General features: G+C 40.7%; 1 protein-coding gene across 2 annotated transcripts in view; it reads left to right on the plus strand.

Annotated features, from left to right (window-relative positions):
* Window positions 1-20,613, plus strand: part of tspan4a (tetraspanin 4a) — a 456,166-nt gene that overhangs the window by 34,485 nt on the left and 401,068 nt on the right. Inside the window, exon 1 of one of the 2 annotated variants that reach the window (XM_061974853.2) lies at window positions 3,673-3,760. The exons of the other annotated variant lie outside the window; for it this stretch is intronic. Within the exon in view, the coding sequence (XP_061830837.2) occupies window positions 3,688-3,760 (73 nt within the window). The 5' untranslated portion in view covers window positions 3,673-3,687. Of the gene's footprint in view, window positions 1-3,672; window positions 3,761-20,613 lie in introns of those variants that run through there. 2 annotated transcript variants of the gene reach the window in all.

Here is a 20,613-nt window from a genome sequence, read left to right on the forward strand (position 1 = left end):
AGCACCCCTGGGTTTGTGTTTTAGTTGCCATGACTGCAGATAGTTTGCACCTGCCTCTGATTAGTGTTCACCTGCTCCTGGGCACTAATCAGAGAGCTACTTATTCCCTGCTTTTTGCCACACTCAGTCTGGCTGTCTTATTTGCTTCTACGCAACAGTTAGGATGTCCAGTTATTTGATTCCTGAGCTAAGCTTTGCCATTTGTTTTCTTGTTAGCTATTTCATTAGCTTCCCGTGCTATCGGCTCGCTATATTTTTGCATTTTGAATGATTTATGGACATTAAATCATTTGGAAGAACGATCCGCGCATAAACATGCGACCACGCCGTAACACAGACTAAGAAGCGCAATCCATTTATGCAGAATATATGCTGATCTTCAGAATGCCCACAATACTGTGGGGAGAAAATGCAACTATAATCACTTAGCGTACGTAGTGTGATTTTTCGAGACAAAAATTGTATTACAGGCGCTGTTTTGTATCTTTATTTAGTACAAGAAAAGGACGTGCAAACTGGCAGTTGCACAGAAAGGGCTGTGAGAATAGAGAAGGTGCAAAGACAGCTGGACAGATCAAGAATCCTTTGTCCTGTGTGTGCGTCAACATATTTGAACTGTCATAGATAAAAAATTATAGACATACTGTCTATTCAGCAATATCATTTTATAATTCTATAGCTTGTAGCTGATTTAAGGTGCAAATTAAAATTGATGCGATCTGGTGTCTGCTGGTGTTATTTTATCATTTTTTTAAATGTATTTCTTTCTTCTTGTCCAGCCACTTTGGCAAACCATATTGTTTATGTAGATGCCCATATGTGCTGTACAGATTTACTAAAAAAAAAAAAAAGAAAAGAGTAGTGTGGGATACATCTCTTATTGCCTTATTTGCAGTGATGGGCAAGCTACTTGGAAAATGTAGTAAGCGAAGCTACAAGTTATCCATCCATCCATCCATCTTCTTTCGCTTATCCGAGGTCTGGTCGCGGGGGCAGCAGCCTAAGCAGGGAAGCCCAGACTTCCCTCTCCCCAGACATTTCGTCCAGCTCCTCCCGGAGGATCCCGAGGCGTTCCCAGGCCAGCCGGTAGACATAGTCTTCCCAACGTGTCCTGGGTCTTCCCCGTGGCCTCCTACCGGTCGGACGTGCCCGAAACACCTCCATAGGGAGGCGTTCGGGTGGCATCCTGACCAGATGCCCGAACCACCTCATCTGGCTCCTCTCTCCTCCTACAAGTTACTCTCAATTAAATGTAGCTAAGCGACAGGGGAAGCTGAGCTATTCCCGAATAATTGTAGCAAGCTACACTACAAGCTATACAGCAAAAGTAGCTTGCTACATCAAAACTACATTTAATTTCTATGTTTGGGCCCACATGTATAATATCAATGTTAATGTAACTGAGAGTGTACAAGTATTACTATTAACTATCTGTCAATTAGCTGGGGACACCCTACAACTACCTCTCAGTTTCCCCGCAACTTACTGTATGTATTTATTTAGTTTGCCTTTTCTTTGGCCCACCCTTATGTTTTTAATTTTCTCTACCTCCAGATAAAAACAGCATCCATCTATATCTTGACAAAAAAAAACAATGACTTGTGTTTTGGGAGCTGCTCGAAAACAGGTTTTATTGACATGGTGTAAGTGTATATTTATAACATTTAATACTTGCGTATTTTGATAATTTTAAGCATGTGCGGCGCATTAATTTCAAAAACGCATAACGTTTTCTTAATCACTGATTATTACTTACTGCAGACTTCATGAGGGCCAACACATATAATTAAACATCACTTACTGTACAACGTCTGCTGTCGTTAGGATGCCGACTGCTGGGATGTTCGTATATTCGCGTTGAGATGAAGAATGGCTCATAATTCTTGCAAAGAAATGGCGTGGGAAGGCAGGGAGGGGGGACCAAGCGTCTTTTAGTGTCGTACCAACTTGTCGGGATACGTTCTCAGACTTCTTCTGTCCAAGTGAGATGCGTGATTTATGATCTACAACAGGGATGTCAAACTCAAATACAGAGTGGGCCAAAATTTTAAACTGAACAAAGCCACGGGCCAAGGTTGAACAAACTAACCTTTTTGATAGGGACCCAAACAAGTTTCGCATTAAATATTGAACATGCAAGGCTTATATAACTTTATAGTTACATTCGAAATCGAGTTTCAAATAATAATAATAATAATAAAAAAATATCAATGGCATATCAAATACAATTTAAATAAAAAATGAATGCCTCTTTTTTATTTGCAGCCTTCTGAGGTAAATATCAACATTAACTTTTTCCACAAGCTAATACATTTGTAATTAAAATAATGAATAAACCAACCATTCTGGACTTTAAACTGCTCAGTTTGCAACACACTGATCTAATCTGATGTGCCCTAGCCAGATACCTGCCATCTTTTCTTGGATGCTCGTTCATTAATGTCGGGGCTCAGGCTTTGAGCTGAGGCAACCTTCATTATCGAACTAAAGTGTTCATCAGTCATTATATCTCGTATTCCACAGTCTTGGGGGCGTGCCTTACAGGCACGGCTTTTAACGTCCTCTACGAGCTGTCGTCACGTCCGCTTTTCATCTCTTTTTAACAACGTGCCGGTCCAGTCACAAGATATGAGCGGCACACATACGCGAATGAAACGCATACTTGATCAACAGAAATACAGTTTACACTGAGAGTGGCCGTATAAGCAACTTTAACATTGTTAGAAATATATGTCACACTGTGAATCCAAACCAAACAAGAATGACAAACACATTTCGGGAGAACATCTGCACCGTAACACAACATAAACACAACAGAACAAATACCCAGAACCCTCTGCAGCATTAACTCTTCCGGGACGCTACAAAATACACCCCCGCTACCACCGCCGCTGTATATAATCGGCGGGCCAGCTCTAGTGTTAATTTGATATCGCCTCAAGGGCCAAGTGAAATTACATGGCGGGCCAAATTTGGCCCGCGGGCCAGAGTTTGACACCCATGATCTACAATAAACTTCCAGGGAGCAAGGAAGCGAGGAAACACCTCGGCGGTCGATCATGTCGAAATTGTACACAGGTTTGTGAACACAGCGCCGCTATAAATAGTAAGTCTGCGTTAGCACTTATAATAACAATATCACTAATACTTGGTTAATATTCAAGTCACGAAATGTAAATGGAGTATTGTTGGAGATATTTGAAATGTTATTTATTGGATTTCTTGCTGTCAGCGGACTTTTTTAAAAACTTTTTTTTGTTAGAATGCATAAAAAAACAAAAAAACATCCGTCATGGGTTTCACAATAATTGTGAACGATAGGCAAAATTCCAAATAAAGTGCGGTTCCCCTTTAAAAGTTGATGGTAAAATTAGAGCCATTGAATATGTGTACGCTTTATTATAAGACTTTATTTTATTTATTATCGACTAATGGTTAAGATAGTCGTTGACTAGTCGACTATCAAAATAGTCGTTAGTTGCAGCCCTAGCATTAATGACACTGTGGAAAAAACCTAGTAATACAGTAGAGTGACTGAAAGGTCGACTTCTTTGTCGTAGGGTTTGAGAAAGCTAGTTCCTTTTGTGTGTTTATTTTTTATGAAGCTTTGGTGAGTTGAGTTTGCATATCTAATCCCTGCAGGCATCATCATCACCCTTCTAAATCAATGCGAGCACAGCCAACGTAATGACTATATTCATGCTGTGGGTTGGTGCCTGCTCACAACTTCACGAGTGCAGAGTTTTTGCCTTCAGCAATGGTAAAAGCAGCAATTTCTTGTCTGTTATTCACCGCTACCTGTTTTGGTATTGATCTTCCTCTAACTTCTAGGGATTCTTGCTCTGTGTCAAAGCAACAACCTAGTGATTTTTAATAATACACATATATACCTATAGACCAATTTGTTCACCATTTTGGTCTTCAAAGTTCAAAGGGAACTGCAACTACAGCACGTGTGTGCTGTAGTTGCAAAATGGTCTTTTTTGTCCATTCTAGGTCATAAAACATTCCTAGTAACAATGCAGGTAATTGGGTTAAGATCTATTACGCCTATAAAGCCCTCTAAAGAAAAGCCAAAAACCTCCAACACAGTTTTATATACATGCTGTAAGTACAAAACCCAAAACCAGTGAAGTTGGCTCGTGTAAATCGTAAATAAAAACAGAATACAATGATTTGCAAATTGCTTTCAACCTATATTCAATTGAATAGACTGCAAAGACAAGATACTTAATGTTCGAACTGGAAAACGTTATTTTTTGCAAATATTAGCTCATTTGGAATTCGATGCCTGCGACGTGTTTCAAAAAAGCTGGCACAAGTGGCAAAAAAGACTGAGAAAGTTAAGGAATGCTCATCAAACACTTATTTGGAACATCCCACAGGTGAACACATTAATCGGGAACAGGTGGGTGCCATGATTGGGTATAAAAGCAGCTTCCATTCACAAACAAGGATGGGGCGAGGGTCACCACTTTGTGAACAAATGCGTGAGCAAATTGTCGAACAGTTTAAGAACAATATTTCTCAGAAAGCTATTGCAAGGAATTTTAGGGATTTCACCATCTACGGTCCGTAATATCATCAAAAGGTTCAGAGAATCTGGAGAAAATACTGCATGTAAGCGATGATATTATGGACCTTCGACCCCACAGGTGGTACTGCATCAAAAAGTGACATCAGTGTGTAAAGGATATCACTACATGGGCTAAGAATCACTTCAGAAAACCACTGTCAGTAACTAAACTTGGTCGCTACATCTGTAAGTGCACGTTAAAACTCTACTATGCAAAGCCAAAGCCATTTATCAACAACACCCAGAACCGCAGCCGACTTCGCTGGGCCCGAGCTCATCTAAGATGGAATGATGCAAAGTGTGGTCTGACGAGTTCACATTTCAAATTGTTTTTGGAAACTGAACGTTGTGTCCTCCGGACTAAAGAGGAAAATAACCATCTGGATTGTTATAGGCGCAAAGTTAAAAAGTCAGCATCTGTGATGGTACGGGGGTGTATTAGTGCCCAAGGAATAGGTAACTTACACATCTGTGAAGGCACCTTCAATGCTGAAAGGTACATACAGGTTTTGGAGCAACATATGTTGCCATCCATGCAACGTTAGCATGGACACCCCTGCTTATTTCAGCAAGACAATGCCAAGCCACGTGTTACATCAACGTGGCTTCATAGTAAAAGAGTGCGGGTACTAGACTGGCCTGCCTGTAGTCCAGACCTGTCTCCCATTGAAAATGTGTGGCGCAATATGACGCCTAAAATAGCAGAACGGAGACCCCGGACTGTTGAACAACTTAAGCTGTACATCAAGCAAAAATGGGAAAGAATTCCACTTGAAAAGCTTAAACAATTGGTCTCCTCAGTTCCCAAACGTTTACTGAGTGTTGTTAAAAGGAAAGGCCATGTAACACAGTGGTAAAAATGCCCCTGTGCCAACTTTTGTGCAATGTGTTGCTGCCATTAATTCTAAGTTAATGATTATTTGCAAAAAAAAAAAAATAGTTTCTCAGTTCGAACATTAAATATCTTGTCTTTGCCGTCTATTCAATGGAATATAAGTTGAAAACGATTTGCAAATCATTGTATTCTGTTTTTATTTACGAATTACACAACGTGCCAACTTCACTGGTCATGGGTTTTGTAAATATGCAATGCAGGAATAGGCACATTGATGATAACACATAATATTAAGAGTACTTGGTCATTTAACTTATTTTCTGGGCACATTGATTTCAAAGAGCACAGAGCAACAAACTCTACCTCCTTCAACACAAAAATATAGTTTTTTTAGTTTCCTACCAATATTAGCAGACTTACTGAGAGCCTAGGAGCGCTACCATTTAGCACTATTGCTAAACGTTTCAATTAAGTACATGTAACAGTGACTTACAAGTCACTTAAGAGCAGGCTTAAGACCCACCTTTTTGATTTGGCTTTTACCTGATATAAATTATTTTATTGAAGTCATTTGTATTTTACTTTAATCCTAATAATTATGCAAGATTTTATTTAGTTTTATTTATTTATTTACTGTATATTAATTGTATTTTTTCTATTAATCTTCATATGTCTTGTATTTTATTCTTTATCTTTACTCATGGTACTTACTATTTTACAATTTTTAAATTTTTTTCTAACGTTCCTCAGATGAGCCAACTGCCTCAGGGGTTATCGGCCGTGCTTCTGGGGACGCTTTGTGTCAGTGTCCTGGTGGCCATGGACTGGTGACTTCCTGGTGCAGATGGCTTCTGTGATAGTGTTTACTCACATGTGTCCTCTGTACTCAGCCATGCAATCATTTGTCCACATAGTTGCATATGGTCCGTGCGTACGCAGTGTTTCCCACACATTCATTTATTTGTGGCGGCCCGCCACGAAAGAATTACGTCCGCCACAAATGGATTTCTCGGCTTTTGACTCGCTCGACCGCTCATAAAAGCAATGGGACTGTCTGTGAATGTTGCTTGTAGTTACAACTCCGGTGCAGTAGGTGGCGGTAGCCTACTATGCATTGTAACTCCGCCAATAGCACTTAATTCACCTGGTGGGCCAGAAGAAGAAGAAGAAGAAGAGGGACGGACGGACGGGATCAAAATACGAGGGTGATATAGGTTATTGGTAGATAGGTTATAGCTGCATCGCTCGCGGCTCGTCATATATTTAACGTTAATCCGTGATTTCACCGAGCGTTTCACTGACGGTGAGCAGCCTGACGCTGCTTCATTAACACCGCCGCTGTTTGACTCGGGGGCCGTGGCAGACGCACGTAGTAACAGTCAAGTGTTTTCATACCGACGAGCTAACGTGTCCAGGTTATAACCCTGTTGTCAATAAACACACATGGACTGAAGCTAAATTGTCCACTGTCCACTGCAGCATGTGAATGCAATGAAAAGAATCAAATCTGAGCCAACCAGCTGTTAAAATGTTGTCCAGGTTAATGTTTTGGCCATTAAAGGCCCTTCATTTCAAGATTTCAACTGTGATCGGGCTTTAAACAGGTGGCTGACCTGTTCAGATGAGTGTAACTGCTACTGGTCAAATAATGTGAAATAGCATTTAATTTTACATGTATGCAATGCCATTTAAATGTAATTATAGATAATAATAATAATAATAATAATAAATACTGTGTAGTGTTGTAAATAGTCAACGGGAAGGATTTTAGTAAGATATAAGCCATGAGCACTACACAGCCAGAAAAAAACCTAGGCAGGACAAGTAAAAATATTGGGGCAAGTAGATTTGAGAAGTCGGGCAAGTAGAAAAAAATCTTAACGTTGAACCCTGCATGTGTTGAGCTGCTGCCGCTTAAGGTTAGACGGCACTGTACATAGAGCGGTTCTGCTCGTTAGTAATAAATTCTAATGTTGGATGTTCACTCCTTCACACAGATGAGTATAGAAAAATATTTTCAACGGCCGAAAAGGGCTTGACTTGGAGAGGAGGTAGGCCTACAGTCCGGACCACAGGTGCGACCTGTTCAGCAGCAGCAGGAGGAGGAGGAGGAGGTTGACTGACTGTGGCAGGACACCTCTGCCTCTGTTTCACTTCATGTTGCTGGTAAATAATATGGTTGTAGTAGTAGGCTAAAGTTAAATTATTTAGTATTCATTTTAGCTTTTATATTTTATAAGATATATTTTTTGTAAGAACCACAATTAATAAATATATTTCAGTGAATAACTAATTGTTCAAATCTGTATATAAATATGTACATAAAATGTTGTAACTATATTCCAACTCCGCGTTCTTCTTGGTCATCGCCGCTGCCGCCGCCACCCCCCGCCCACACCACCATAAATAGATGCCTGTCCTGTGGGAAACACTGGCGTACGTATGTGATAATGGGGGATATGGGTCATGTTTTTAACTCTGTTTTCCAATGTTGTAAAAATGTGTAGAATAAATATTATATTTCTATATTTCTGTCAATGAAGATTTGTGTCAGCCTTTGATAGTAGGCTAATATAGACACCTACATCATGTGTTGTCTTCATTATAACACTGATGTAAGGCTTTTAATTTTTTGCGGCTCCAGACAGATTTTATTTTTGGTCCAATATGGCTCTTTCAACATTTTGGGTTGCCGACCCCTGCCTTAGACTTTGGGCTCTTGAAACTGTGGCCCTATTAATTATGTAGTTTAATAGCCCTGCGGTATACCATAGAACCTGTAGTTACTACTGTAACTTTTACAGAATAAGTTCCCAAGTAGTTGCATCAACATTTGAACATTTCACTACTTGACATACATGTCCCTTTTCTTGGTTCCTAATCGCTATACTTGAATGCCCTGAAGTTGATAAGGCTTTGACACCAAACTAAGGTAAAATAATTTTTTACTCAGCTCTGTGGACATATTTAAAATATCTTCTGATTTAGTTAGGTTGCTGTGATTGTTATTTGTATACAGTTGTGTCCAAATGGACAGTATAAACCTTAAGAATTGTAATTGAAATATTGGTTAGCACAGTCACAGCCAGGAGGTTCTGGGTTCAAATACATCACGGACTCTGTTTGCATGATCTCTCTGTGCCTGCGTGGGTTTTCTCCTGGTACTCTGGCTTCCTCCCACATTCCAAAAACATGCATGTTAGTTTAGTTGGAGGCTTTAAATTTCCCATAGGTGTGAATAGGAGATTCTGCCAGTAAGATAACCTTAGGCAAAAATATCACTGCAATGTATTAAAATTACGGCTCTTAAATGTATTATTTTGAATTGTCTAGAATATATGAATATTATTTTCAGTTAAACAGTCATTTTTAAACAATATAATTGAACATGATGCAAGTGGAGTATGTATATTTAACGTCCTAGCATCCACATAAGTGGACATCACATTTTTGGTTGTGTCGACCATCCACAATACAACATCTTTCTCCACAAGACCCTGATTTGAAAACACAGGACGAGATGTTGAACAATCCCTTGTGCCAAATGTGGTGAGTACTCACTCGAGATGTCCTTGTTGTTGAGAGTGGTAGACAGACAATGTGGGGGGTGGGAGGTGGGGTGTTCTTGTGAGTTGTGTGGGATATGAGACTTGGTCAGGGTTGAATTCCAGGACAATTGGACAAGCGACACCTCTTCAGTAGGACATTATTCTGCCAATTCGTAGTGGAGGAAGAGTATATATACTACATCGCATGTTAGATTCAAGATGACTGAAAACACATCCAAAGGTTCGGATGGCAACTTTCAACTCGTCTTTAAATAGACCCCTTTTTAGACCAGTTGATCTGCCGTCTCCCTTCTCTGTTCTGCCCGGTCTCCCATGGTTCTGCAGAGGTTATCAGGTGACCATGGCGGATGCGCTAGTTGTTCCAAGTCGGTACCCGTAGTGGACCACTGCTTATGCATCTGTCGGTTTGGTGACGTCTCGGCGCCCCGAATTGTCTATGTGCAAGAGGATCCCCTGCTGGACTCTCACATTATTAACCGTATCCATTCGGCATCCGTTGCACCGGTCACCCAATGTAGGGTGGGAGAATGTCTCAGGTGCGGTTCCTTCCAGGGTTTCAGATTGTTCCCATTGGGTTGAGTTATTTCTTGCCCTGCTGTGGGATCTGAGACGAGGATGTCGTTGTGGCTTGTGCAGCCCTTTGAGACATTTGTGATTAAGGGCTATATAAGTAAACTTTGATTGATTGTATTATAGTCATTGGGTTACAAAGACCCAAAAATAACCAAGATACATAAAATATGCATGCCATACAAGAGTTTGGGTCTTAGGAGGCTAAAATAGATAATGATAATAATAATAATAATAATAATAATAATTATAGATTTTATTTGTAAAAGCACTTTATATTGAACAAACAATATCAAAGTGCTACATTGCATTTAAAAACAAAACAAAGCTCGAACAACAAATAGCTTCCCCCAACGAGTAAGATAAATAGTAAAATAAAATAAAAACTAGAACAGCTACAATAATAGCTACAACTAGCAGCACGGTGGAAGAGGGGTTACTGCATCTGCCTCACAATACGAAGGTCCTGATTAGTCGTGAGTTCAATCCCGGCCTCGGGATCTTTCTGTGTGGAGTTTGCATGTTCTCCCCGTGACTGTGTGGGTTCCCTCTGGGCACTCCGGCTTCCTCCCACCTCCAAAGACATGCACCTGGGGATAGGTTGATTGGCAACACTAAATTGGCCCTAGTGTGTGAATGTGAGTGTGAATGTTGTCTATCTGTGTTGGCCCTGCGATGAGGTGGCGACTTGTCCAGGGTGTACGCCGCCTTCTGCCCGATTGTAGCTGAGATAGGCTCCAGCTCCCCCCGCGACCCTGAAGGGAATAAGCGGTAGAAAATGGATGGATGGATAGCACACATAAATCTAACAAAAGGCTTTTTAAAAAAAGATGGGTTTTTAAGCCTTTTTTAAAAGCATCCACAGTCTGTGGTGCCCTCAGGTGGTCAGGGAGAGTGTTCCACAGACTGGGAGTGGCGGAGCAGAAAGTCCGGTCTCCCATGGGTCGGAACTTTGTCCTCGGGTGTTGAAGGAGGTCAGCCTGTCCGTAGCGGAGGTGTCGTGTGGAGGATTTGGGGGTGAGTAGTTATTTGAGGTAGAGGGGGTCATTTCCAAGGAGGCACTGGTGAGTTAGTAGGGAGACATTGTATTCAATCCTGAGTGGAACAGGAAGCCAGTGAAGGGATTTGAGAACCGGTGTGATGTGGTCGTATTTCCGCACTCATCAGGATCCTAGCAGCACTATTTTGTATGTACTGCAGCTTCTGGATGTTCTTGCTGGGGATCCCGACAAGAAGTGCGTTGCAGTAGTCGAGCCTGGATGAGACAAAGGCGTGGACGAGCCTCTCATCAGAGAGAATGAGTGACGGGCGGAGTTTTGCAATGTTCCTGAGGTGGTAGAAGGAGGTCTTGCACAGTTGTTTTATGTGAGCCTCAAAGGTCAGGTGAGGGTCCATACTAATACCCAGGTTAGTGACTGAGGATCAGAGGTGAATGTTGTGGCCGGAGAAGGTGATGCTGGTGATGGTGGATGACTGGGTCTTGTGTGGGGTGCCGACTAGAATGGCTTCGCTTTTGGAACTGTTCAGTTGCAGAAAGTTGTGTTTCAGCCAAACCTTTATCTTCTCTAGGCAGTTGGTAAGTGTGGATGATGGCAGGGCTGCGGAGGGAGTTGGGTTTGTTTTCAGGTACCAAAACGTTACTGAATTCTTTAAAGTACAGTTTTCAGTTCTCTTTGTAGTATCCTCACAACTGATATATGTATATATATATATATATATATATATATGTATATATATATATATATATATATATATATTGCTGAAAGGCTGTCTCTATGAATCAATTTTGTCTTCAACATGAAGTCCCCTGAATACTTCAGTTTGAACATTTCTCTTGTAGGGGACTAGGGCCTGAATGGATGGCTTTTACAACATGTTTCATGATAGAATAAACCCCGTATGAATAATTGGGGACTGTAAGATAGGTCACAAAAACACACAGTACATAGTTTACATATACTCTCATAGATTGAGAATGTGAGGATGGGAGATGAGTGGTGGTACAATTGGAGCAGGTGGCACGTTCTGTAGGACAGTGTTTTTCAACCACTGTATCTCATGGCACACTAGTGTGCCATGAGATACAGTCTGGTGTGCTGTGGGAGATGATGTAATTTCACCTATTTGGGGTAAAAATATTTTTTGCAAACAAGTAATTATAGGGCTTCACGGTGGCAGAGGGGTTAGTGCTTCTGCCTCACAATACAAAGGTCCTGAGTAGTCTTGGGTTCAATCCCGGGCTCGGGATCTTTCTGTGTGGAGTTTGCATGTTCTCCCCGTGACTGCGTGGGTTCCCTCCGGGTACTCCGGCTTCCTCCCACTTCCAAAGACATGCACCTGGGGATAAGTTGATTGGCAACACTAAATTGGCCCTAGTGTGTGGATGTGAGTGTGAATGTTGTCTGTCTATCTGTGTTGGCCCTGCGATGAGGTGGCGACTTGTCCAGGGTGTACCCCGCCTACCGCCCGATTGTAGCTGAGATAGGCTCCAGCGCCCCCCGCGACCCCAAAGGGAATAAGCGGTAGAAAATGGATGGAAGTAATTATAGTTTGCAAATAATTTTCAGTTGGTGCTGTCTATAGCTCGGCAGCGTAACCGTGTAATACTCTTCCGTATCAGTAGGTGGCAGCCGGTAGCTAATTGCTTTGTAGATGTCGGAAAAACGTCGTGTGAGACGACGAAGGTTTGTCATGATCACAAAATGCAGACGACAGCGGGAGGCAGCGTGCAGGTGAAACGGTATCTAATGCTTAAACCGAAAATAAACAAAAGGTGAGTGCCCCTTAGAAGAGGGGAAGGCTATTCAGAACGAAACTAAAACTGAACTGGCTACAAAATAAACAAAAACAGAATGCTGGACGACGGCAAAGACTTACAGCTTATTTGATTGATTGATTGATTGAGACTTTTATTAGTAGGTTGCACAGTGAAGTACACATTCCGTACGATTGACCACCCGAATACGTTTTTCAACTTGTTTAAGTCGGGGTCCACTTAAATTGATTCATGATACAGATATATACTATCATATATACTATCATCATAATACAGTCATCACACAAGATAATCATCAGGGTGTATACATTGAATTATTTACATTATTTACAATTCGGTGTGTGGGGGGGGGGGTTAGGTTTGGTTATCATCAGTCATCAACAATTGAGAACAGAGAAATGGATATTGAAACAGTGTAGGTCTTACTTGGTAGGATATGTACAGCAAGTAGTGGACATAGAGATAGAGAGAGAGAGATCAGAAGGCATAAGACAAGTATCTACATTTGATTGTTTACATTTGATTATTAGCAATCCGGGGAGGGTGTTAGTTTAGGGTTGAAGTTGCCTGGAGGTGTACTTTTATTGCGGTTTTGAAGGAGGATAGAGATGCCCTTTCTTTTATACCTGTTGGGAGCACATTCCACATTGATGTGGCATAGAAAGACAACGAGTTAAGACCTTTGTTAGTTCGGGATCTGGGTTTAACGTGGTTAGTGGAGCTCCCCCAGGTGTTGTGGTTATGGCGGTCATTTACGTTAAGGAAGTAGTTTGACATGTACTTTGGTATCAGGGAGGTGTAGCAGATTTTATAGACTAGGCTCAGTGCAAGTTGTTTTACTCTGTCCTCCACCCTGAGCCAGCCCACTTTGGAGAAGTGGGTAGGAGTGAGGTGGGATCTGGGGTGGAGGTCTAGAAGTAATCTGACTAGCCTATGGAGCAGACGGCGTCCACAAAGTACATCCGAACATGACATGACAATCAACAATGTCCCCACAAAGAAGGATAGCAACAACTTGAATAGTCTTGATTGCTAAAACAAAGCAGATGCCGGGAATAGCATTTAAGGAACACATGAAACTGCTATAGGAAAATGCCAACAAAACAGGAAAAGACACCAAAATAGGAGCGCAAGACAAGAACTAAAACACTACACAGGAAAACAGCAAAAAACTCAATAAGTCATGGCGTGATGTGACAGGTCGTGACAGTACACCTACTTTGAGACAAGAGCTATATTGATGCATGCTTGGTTATGCTTTAAAGTCATATCCAACAATTGCGACAACAACTTTTTACTGTCAACTGAGTTTCATTTTTCATTGATTTCTGCTGGTGGTGTGCCTTTTCGGCTCAAAAATTGTTGAAAAACACTGCTGTAGGAGATACAATATCTGGTAATCCACATCGTTACTCGTCCAGAGCCATACGTAAACACATGTTCCATAAACATAATACACTGGAGTGCATTATGCAATGTTTTGCATTACTCTTTGTTTCTTTGAAGATAAAACAGTTGTGTACACGAGCCTACGTATGTAGAGACACGGATACGATGCAAAACACACTTCACTGATAATAAGATTTAGGATCGCTCGACGGCGATCATCCAGTTAGCGGGTGTGTGAGAACACCAAGGTCTTTCAAGGGAGAGAGAGAGTTAAAAGCATCGGCAAATGAAATGAATCATTTGGCAGTGCTGTGATTCGAGTCATTTTGTGTTCTCCCCGGAGATTTATCACTTATCTCTCGTGCTCTATGACCACTCTCCTGAATAGATTACTCACAGCGGGATTCCAGTGGTGTCTCTGCATTGTCCTGATGGGATGACTACTAAAATCATCATGAAAGGAAAAACACTCCCACTTACGACTCCAACTTACAAGTCTGTGATGAAACTTCAGTTGCATTTAAATTATGGTGCACATATAAAAAAATGTATATGGCTGTTTTTGTCTTTGACAAAAGGCGGCAAACGCCAGATAATTTCATGTTCTATAAGCAAAGGTGGGTAGAAATTAGCCAAAATTTTGAGTTAACTAACTTAGAGACATAGACTTAGATTTCCTTTTATTGTCATTCAAATTTGAACTTTACAGTACAGATAACACTTTTGCATATGCATCCACGTTAATGATGTATGTTATATTGTCTTTATAGTCCAGCGAGTTAATCCATTTTTGGGGGGAATTGAGGGGATTATTTTGATGCGTTCAAGAGTCTTACGGCCTGAGGGAAGACGCTGTTACAGAACCTGGAGGTTCTGCTACGGAGGCTGCGGAACCTCTTTCTAGAGTCCAGCAGTACCGTTACTTTAGCACGGGGCTCTTTAGCGCCACCCTAGTGGCTCCCTGGACCTCTTTCAGAGATGTGTGAAAATGGAAAAAGATGAAGAAAAACAATAATTTTTTGTTTTAATATATTTTCTGTAGGAGAACAAACATGACACAAACGTTCCTCCATCCACCCATCCATTTTCTACCGCTTGTCCCTTTCTTAATTGTTAGAAATCCCACTGTTTATGTTATACGTGCTTCACTGATGAGAGTATTTGGCAAGCACCGTTTTGTCCTACAAATTTCAGCGATCCTTGAACTCATCGTAGTTTGTTTACTTGTACAACTTCCTCCAATGATGCCACAGAAATACGTGTTTTATACCACTCCTTCTTTGTCTCATTTTGTCCACCAAACAATTTATGCTGTGCGTGAATGCACAAAGGTGAGCTTTGTTGATTTTATTGATTTGCTGGAGGCATATTTGGTCAATCCATGACTGCAAGCTAATCGATGCTAACATGCTATTTAGGCTGGCTGTATGTACATATTGCATCATTATGCCTCGTTTGTAGGTATATTTGAGCTAATTTAATTTCCTTTACTTATGTCCTCTGTGTATTTAATTTATATTTGCATGTCTCATGACACATTATCTGTATGTAATATTGGCTGCATTTCTCATAGTTGTGTGCCATGTTGTTCCAGACCACAGCAAACGTTACCGAGCTTGCAAAGATTGTAATAAATCCATTAGAAGAAGACAGCTTGCCGTTTCCTTAAACTTGGACACACACATCTATACCTTTGGCCATTCTGAGCATGTCATTTTCAGAAGTTATTTCATCCTGTGAGAAGTCTCCATTTTACGAATGATTTCCAATGTTGCAAAAATGTGTAGAATACAAATTTAAAATACATTTATGTCAACAAAGATTTGCGTCAGCCTTTGATAGCTAATAGACACTTACATCATGTGTTTCCTTCATTATAACACGTACGTATATAAGGCTTTTAATTTTTTGCGGCTCCAGACAGATATTTTATTTTTATTTTTGGTCCAATATGGCTCTTTTAACATTTTGGGTTTCCGACCCCTGCTTTAGCATACTATGACTTAAATAAAAAGCAGTCACAGTATATGAGCCACGGTACGGTATTATTGCGGAATTGTCCACCCCGAAAAAAAAAATACTTGGTAAAAATGTCTAAAATGAAATCTCTGCTTGTCCGCACTGCGCTGGGGATGATGGGTTTTGGTTTACTTTGCAGACCGGCCCTCTCAATATGCAGAAAAAGGGATCAGCGGTAGAAAATGGATGGATGTAATCTTTTCTTATATTTTATTTTAATTACATTCTTAGGAGATTTACGTTTTTAGGCCATCTCCATGCTTACTCGCTGCGTGTATATGTCATATGTCAGCAACCAAAATGAGGTTTTGTAACCTGTTTTGAAAATGTTGTATTATAATAACTTAACAGTGTGCAAAGCAGTTGGTATTTGTTTATGTTGAGGGGGGAAAATATTTGTACTCGAGTGAAATTCAAAGTAGGCATTGAATTTGTCACACCGCGGTGAGGGATGTCTTGTCTTGGTTTCTTCTGTCTTGTGAATTGCATGTTTTAGTTTGAAAGGTAACTCCTCTCGTTTCAGGTCACTTGCCCTTCCTTTTGTGTCATCAGTCTGACGTCGTCCCTGACCCCTGATTGTTTCCACCTGTTCCCCATTACCCTCATGTGTCTTATAAGCCCACGCCTCCCTTTATTCTGTGCCACATTGTCTCGTTTATTCGTGCCTCTCTAGGTTCCTGTCCATGTTTGAATACCTTGATCCTGAATTCCTTCGTTGATATTTTGAGTTTTCTTTTTCTCCTCCTCAGCAGAGTGATTTTGTATTATTTAGTTTTTCAGCCAAAGTGGTGAGTTTTCAGTTTTTCTTACAGATCTTCATTTTCCTCAATTTTTTGATTGACATTTTTTATTAACCTTTATTAGATTAGAGACAGTGTAGAAATTTCATAGCCATTGTTTCTTCCTCCTGTTGGAGCGTTCCCTTTTTTTTTGGAACCTTTTTCGCCGACTTGTTTAGTTATAGCCTATATTGAATTGACCTGACTCTGGAGGTGAAAGGAAGCTTTCAAAATAAAAGCCTGCCGAATTAATCCCTACTCTGCATCTGAGTCCTATCTTTTGACCAAGCCTGACAATATTCAGTTTTTATGCGTTACACTTCTGATTGAAATTATAGTGTAAGTATTGTTTAATCATCCATTATAATAATTATGGATATGCAATATTGGTTGATGTTTTTTTGCAACCACATTGAGGAGCATGTGAAAAGTTTTATTCTCCACTACTGAGTAGGGCATCAGGTCAAGGCAAATAATTTCTCCCACTGTTTATTTGCCTTGCAGTCGAGTGGATAAGTCTGTTTTGCATTGAATGCGAACAAACTCTGCCTCCGGAACCCAGTTACGGAACAAAAATCTATTCAACAAATATAGTGATGCAGTTAAGTCTTTTTACGCTCAGCCAAGCCTTCTTTCTTGCTTTGTGGAACAGCCTGTGTTAGTCACCCTTTTTCTACCCCCCCCGACTCCTGAATGTCACTCACACACACATCTGGGCACATCATGCACTGCGGTCTCATGAGGAAACGCAGATTTTTTATAAGTTTTTTTGGTTTTCAAATACAAATATGTTTTATAGCATTTGTCGGAAATTAGCATTCGTAAAAAAACATGTTATTTGTGCCTTTCTGAATGCTGTGTTTTGCTGTATTCCCACCTATATCGTAACCATCAACAAATTAAATGCCTGGTCTTCATATTTAGGGTCTGTAACACACGGTTAACCCACGGTCTGTAACCCTAACCCTTAATAATTAAAGATAATTATTTTTTTATTTAATTTCCCTAAATATCTAAACCAGTGGTTCTTAACCTGGGTTCGATCGAACTTAGGGGTTCGGTGAGTCAGGCTCAGGGGTTCGGCGGAGCTCAAAACACGACTCATCGTGTAAATAAAAACGTCTCCCAAACGGCGTATTACGGATACGGCAACAGCAGAAGTCACACGGATTTGCAGGTGTGTAATTTGTTGTGAGTTTATGCACTGTGTTGGTTTTGTTCTTTGAACAAGGTGATGTTCATGCACGGTTCATTTTGTGCACCAGTAAAAAAACATGGTAACACTTTAGTATAGGGAACATATTCACCATTAATTAGTTGCTAATTAACATGCAAATTAGTAACATATTGGCTCTTAACTAGTCATTATTAAGTACTTATTAATGCCTTATCCGGCATGGCCTTATTATCACCCTAACCCTCTAACCCTGGCCCTAACCCTAACCAAATAACTCTAAATTCTTAGAATATGTTCCCGATACTAAAGTGTTACCAAAAACATATAACTTTGTCTTGAATTTGATAAAAAAACATTTTATTTTTCACTAAAGAAGGGTTCGGTGAATGCGCATATGAAACTGGTGGGGTTCGGTACCTCCAACAAGGTTAAGAACCACTGATCTAAACGTATTCCTATTCTCTTCATGTCATATTATGCTCCTTCCAGTGCTGTTGTTTGTAGTTATAGTCTGTTGACTAAGTATGCACTTCATTTGTGTGTTCTAAATGATCAGGATCATTTAAAATGTGAATGATCGGACATCTTCAACTAAACACCATTATTAACCCATCAAACGTAGCAATATTTGCAAGGTCATTTTCAAGGAGGATATTTAAAGAGGAACTACATCTTGTGAGACGATGTCTTGTTCTGGCGCAGCCTACGACGAGGGGCACAACTGGATTAGCAGTTCGGGCACAGTTGACGACGAGGGGTACCACTGGCTTATACGGCGTCGAATAGTGAGTTCAAATATTAAATTTTTTCACTTTTAATATTTTTTTTTGCAATTTTAATTTTGACAGTACCAGTCAAGTTGTGTTATCAACTCTCGAGTTGTGTGGTTATCAACTGTCAAGTTGTGTTTAATTTCCCCAGTTCTTTGCCCCAACTTGAAAAGGACCTTGGTCCTTGGAATGCCAGTTTATTGTAGGGTTAATTAGAGGGTGATTAGGTTGATAACCCTAAACAAAGAAACCCATTGCATTATTTTGAGTTTAAACTAATAAACAGGTCATCACAACATTGCTTTAAGTTTAACTAAGTTCATTAATCACATACATGTACCAGTAAATATACCGCTTAAATAACTAAGTAAAAAGTAAATAAGTAACTTAACTGAGTGTCTAAACGCAAGCGTAAGGCAAGCATAAAGCATCCACTTTGCCTTTGTTAATACTTCAAATTGATAAAGCCACTCAAAGTTCAGATAAACACAAAGAACACAGCTTGTAGCTCAAACCAAACATTTCAAACAGAGCATTAACCAAATTTAGAGCTATAGCATCCAAGTTCATTTCCTACCAGTTGCGCGTGACCAGGAACTGAGGAGTCTCTTTGGTTTTGGTTTTTCCAGTTGCTTGCTTTGTTTTAAGCTTTTGTTTTTCTTTTACGAACAGGCTTTTCCTTCTTTGTTCTCCAAGCCCACATGCTGCTCTGTAGGCAAAATGGCCGTCCCTGCCACATGACAGGAAGTTTGGTGAATTGTGATGCGGCTGTTGTGTTTCTCTGCCCCCTGTAGGTCTGGAGGGGGACAAGTGGATATTTTGAATTATACTTGAATGACTTCTGTGTTCGGTTAGTTGACGTGACAGTACCACATAAGATATGTTGTAATTGCTGATGCGTTTTAATCATATTTGCCAACCTTGAGACTTCCGAATTTGGATATGAGGTGGGGGGCGGGGTTGAAGTGGGCGGGGTTTGGTGGTAGCGGGGGGGTATATAGTAGCGTGCCGGAAGAGTTAGTGCTGCAAGGGGTTCTGGGTATTTGTTCTGTTGTGTGTATGTTGTGCTACGGTGCGGATGTTCTCCCGAAAGGTGTTTGGCGGTATAGCTCGGTTGGTAGAGTGGCCGTGCCAGCAACTTGAGGGTTCCAAGTTCGATCCCCGCTTCCGCCATCCTAGTCACTGCCGTTGTGTCCTTGGGCAAGACACTTTACCCACCTGCTCCCAGTGCCACCCACACTGGTTTAAATGTAACTTAGATATTGGGTTTCACTATGTAAAAGCGCTTTGAGTCACTAGAGAAAAGCGCTATATAAATATTATTCACTTCACACTTCACTTTGTCATTCTTATTTGGTGTGGGTTCACAGTGTCGCGCATATTTGTAACAGTGTTAAAGTTGTTTATACGGCCACCCTCGGTGTAACCTGTATGGCCGTTGACCAAGTATGTTCGGCATTCACTAATGTGTTTGTAAAAGCCGCATATATTATGTGACTGTGCAGGCACGCTGTTTGTATGGAGGAAAAGCGGACGTGAGGACAGGTTGTAGAGGACACTAAAAGCAGTGCCTTTAAGGCACGCCCCCAATTGTCATGTCTGTGTAATCATGTTTTGTTTTAAGTCATGTTTTATTTAGTTTCTGGCTTTTCACTCCCTTGTCTTGTTTGCATGATTACCCATTAGTTTCACCTGTTCCACGTTTGGACTCATTGTGCACTCTTGTTTGTCACCATAGCAACCATTAGTTTTCACCTGTCACGTCACGCACCTGTTTCACGTTTTGAGTCACGCACCTGTTTTCGTTAATCATGTCTGTGTTATTTAAGCTTTTCATTTTCTGTTGTTCGTGCTGACGACCTCACACCACATTTATGCTCTGTCCATGCCTGATACTTCTTTTCATGTCCATCGTTCACGCTGCTCCTTTTTTGTCCATGCCAAGTAAGTTTTCTTTATTCAAGCCATAGTTTGCAAGTTTTATTTAATTGTTCATAGTTTATTCTCCGCCACTGTGCGCGCCTTTTGTTTGATCCTTTTTTTTGTATTTATAGTTAATAAATAAATCATGTACCTTAATTTCCGTCTCGCCCATGCCAACTTTCCGTTGCATCCTGGAAAAGCACACACCCCGGACCAAGTCTTGACACCAA

This window comes from Nerophis lumbriciformis, linkage group LG15 (assembly GCF_033978685.3).
Source record: "Nerophis lumbriciformis linkage group LG15, RoL_Nlum_v2.1, whole genome shotgun sequence".
Taxonomy (NCBI): Eukaryota; Metazoa; Chordata; class Actinopteri; order Syngnathiformes; family Syngnathidae; genus Nerophis; species Nerophis lumbriciformis.